This window comes from Rhagoletis zephyria, unplaced genomic scaffold (genome assembly GCF_001687245.7).
Source record: "Rhagoletis zephyria isolate East Lansing unplaced genomic scaffold, Rhagoletis_zephyria_1.1 Rzeph_scaffold_04521, whole genome shotgun sequence".
Taxonomy (NCBI): Eukaryota; Metazoa; Arthropoda; class Insecta; order Diptera; family Tephritidae; genus Rhagoletis; species Rhagoletis zephyria.
In genome coordinates, this window is record NW_016161604.1 from 30,084 (window position 1) to 32,827 (window position 2,744).

The 2,744-nt window shown below is 34.4% G+C and overlaps 1 protein-coding gene across 1 annotated transcript in view; it reads left to right on the forward strand.

The window, feature by feature from the left end:
• Nucleotides 1-2,744, forward strand: part of LOC108370853 (gamma-aminobutyric acid receptor alpha-like) — a 24,892-nt gene that overhangs the window by 11,849 nt on the left and 10,299 nt on the right. The window contains 1 exon segment of the mRNA XM_017626272.1: nt 1,335-1,417. Within this exon segment, the coding sequence (XP_017481761.1) occupies nt 1,335-1,417 (83 nt within the window).

Below are 2,744 nucleotides of genomic sequence, written 5' to 3' on the forward strand. Positions count from 1 at the left end.
TACAGCCCTAACAAAGTGACTCAAAGCGGCAGCGGCGGCTGCATAATTTTCCCGTTAACGAATTCCCAACTCCCGTTCATGCCACTAAGTTCCGTTTCCTGAAAGTATGTATGTTAAGTACTCATGTAACGCAAACGTCTGGATGTCTGGACAATTTCAATAACATGCCGAATGTGCCGGCGCGACATTTCCATATTCATGAACTCGTTTAAAAAAAGGTGAACAACGAGTTCAAAAAAGAAGCTGCAACACATAACCAAATTAAGTAAGTTGATGGGAAGATATGACGCAAACGCAGCCAGTGATAATGAGACGCTTTGGAGTAAATAAAAAAATCAATAGCTGTGACTCTCAGTTATTTGAAGAAAAAAAGGCGTGAACTCGAATTTTGGACTGGTGAGTGTAAGAAACCAGTAATCCAATGAAGAGGCCGAAAGGAAGAAGTAAAAGTATTTTCGCCAGTCACGCTTTCTTAAGTTAAGATACAATTAAAATGCGCCGCCAATGCACAGTGGTTCAAAATTGACATTTTGTGTTCACAATTCACTGGACTATTTTTCACTCAATTTGATTAATTTTTTTTTTAAAGGTAGCTAATAAAATTTTCAAGAGACCAATTGAGCCCAATTTTTGAATTTTTGTTTGTTTGTATTAAATTTTTTAGTGCAAAGTGTAGAAAAAATAGCAATTTTGAAGAAACAGGAGAATCGATTTTGTAGTTAATAAATGATACTTAATAAAAACTAGTTGATAAACATTTATGGTTACCTCAAACGAAAAAAAATCACAAAAAAAATTTGAAATGTTATAAAAATTAATGTTCATCAAAATTAAAAAAAAAAAAATGTCTCTACAAAAATTTTGGGCATGCAGTTTTATAGATCATTATAGTTTAGTATAATAAAGTGCAATCTGCAAGTGGCTAAGAGATCTCCACTTATCAGACGGAACTGTAACACCAAACTGCCCATTCACACAGGAATTTCCGCTATCTTCTGCCTCTTGTTGTTTGCTGCTATTTTGGGTACTAGAAAGTGTCGTTCATTTTCTTTTTCAGCTGTTTGCAAGTTAGCCGTCTAACATCCACGGCTCTCCATTTCCGTATGGCCCTAAAATATAAAAATCTAAAATCCGCAGATTCTTGAGTTACTTACATATAACTGATTAAGTTACGTCAATTAAGTCTATGTTATGAAATCACGATTGATAGGTTTCGGCGCTCTAGACACATTAAACATTAAAAGCATTCAATGTGCCTTGGTTGAAATTTTCTCCCTATCTCCGTTTGCCAAATTGGTTTCTTTAATTTGTATTTATTTTCCATTCAATTTCAGATTAACAATCAAAGCTGGCTGTCCAATGAATTTAGAAGACTTTCCTATGGATATACAAAAGTGTCCACTAAAGTTTGGCTCATGTAAGTGAAATGAAAACTGCCAAAAACTTGTAAACAACTTATGAAAGTTCAACATCAAACCAACGTAAATACATATAAAGTAAATGCAATTGAGACTTCGTACGTGTACTTTATATGTACGTACATACGTATATATGTACTAAATATGTACATCCACTCTTATGAGCACACAAACAAACAAGTAAACAAAATAATTTCTTTCACAATTTTCTTAAACTTAAGGCTCTGTTATGCATACTTGGCATTGCATGCACTGCTATACCATTTTTACGTAGAAATCAAAAACCAACAGACTTTTACGTATGTAATGCTGTGCGTTGGGTAACCGCTTACACGCGAAGCTCATTTAACAGATTCCTTATGTGACAACTCTCAAGCAATGCCAAGTATGCATAACGGAGCCTTTATGCAAGAGATTTTTGAGTTACGGAACGCTAAGGGACATACACACACTCGTATTATATGTACACTAGGGTGGTCAAAAAAAAAATGTAATGTTAGCTCTCACCCCTCTCACCACTCAAAACCCATGAAGTTTTCTATGTATTTTATATGGAGGAAAAACAGACATTTTCTTAGAAATAGTATAGAATTCCTGAAATTCGATATATTTTCGATCGGAAAACTCGGTCTCTTATCAGGAGAACTCCAATAATAATACCCAAATGTTTATTTTATTTTATTACTTATGGGTCCTTGTTGAATTTTTTGGGGTTTTTGGTTAATATCAATTTTTTTTTTTTATTAAAAATTGGGTATTGTTATTGGAAGTCTCCTAAAGAGGAACAGAGTTTTCCCATCGAAAAATATTGATTTATGAAAGAATTCTATACCTTTTCTATGAAAAAGTGTTTCTTCCCCTCATAGAACACGTGGGAAACTTCATGGTCTTTGAGGCAGGTCTATACATCATTTAAGAAAAAACATCCTAGGGGGTGATAGCTTAACATTTTAAACTTTTCCCCCCGCTTGTATTTTTGGACCACCCTAATGTGCACTTGTGCATAAGCATGTAAGCATGTGTGTATAATTGTGTAGCTATTTTTATTACCTATTGACCTTGATGACTCAAAGTCGCAAATAAGTTTATGTGAGCGGAGGACACAACAAATAGGCGCTTGTAGTCGGCGGTCCGCTTGTATTAATGCGATCTAACTACTTATAAATGCAATTCAACGAAATACTTATGAATTGCATACATACATACATATATTTAAATTTACCAGGAATGCAGCGTATTACTGTACATATACTCAAAAGCAAGCTTGCAAACACCCTGAATGCTTATCGCTTTGCGCCACTTTACTGCCAGCTTTCTTTTTTTTTT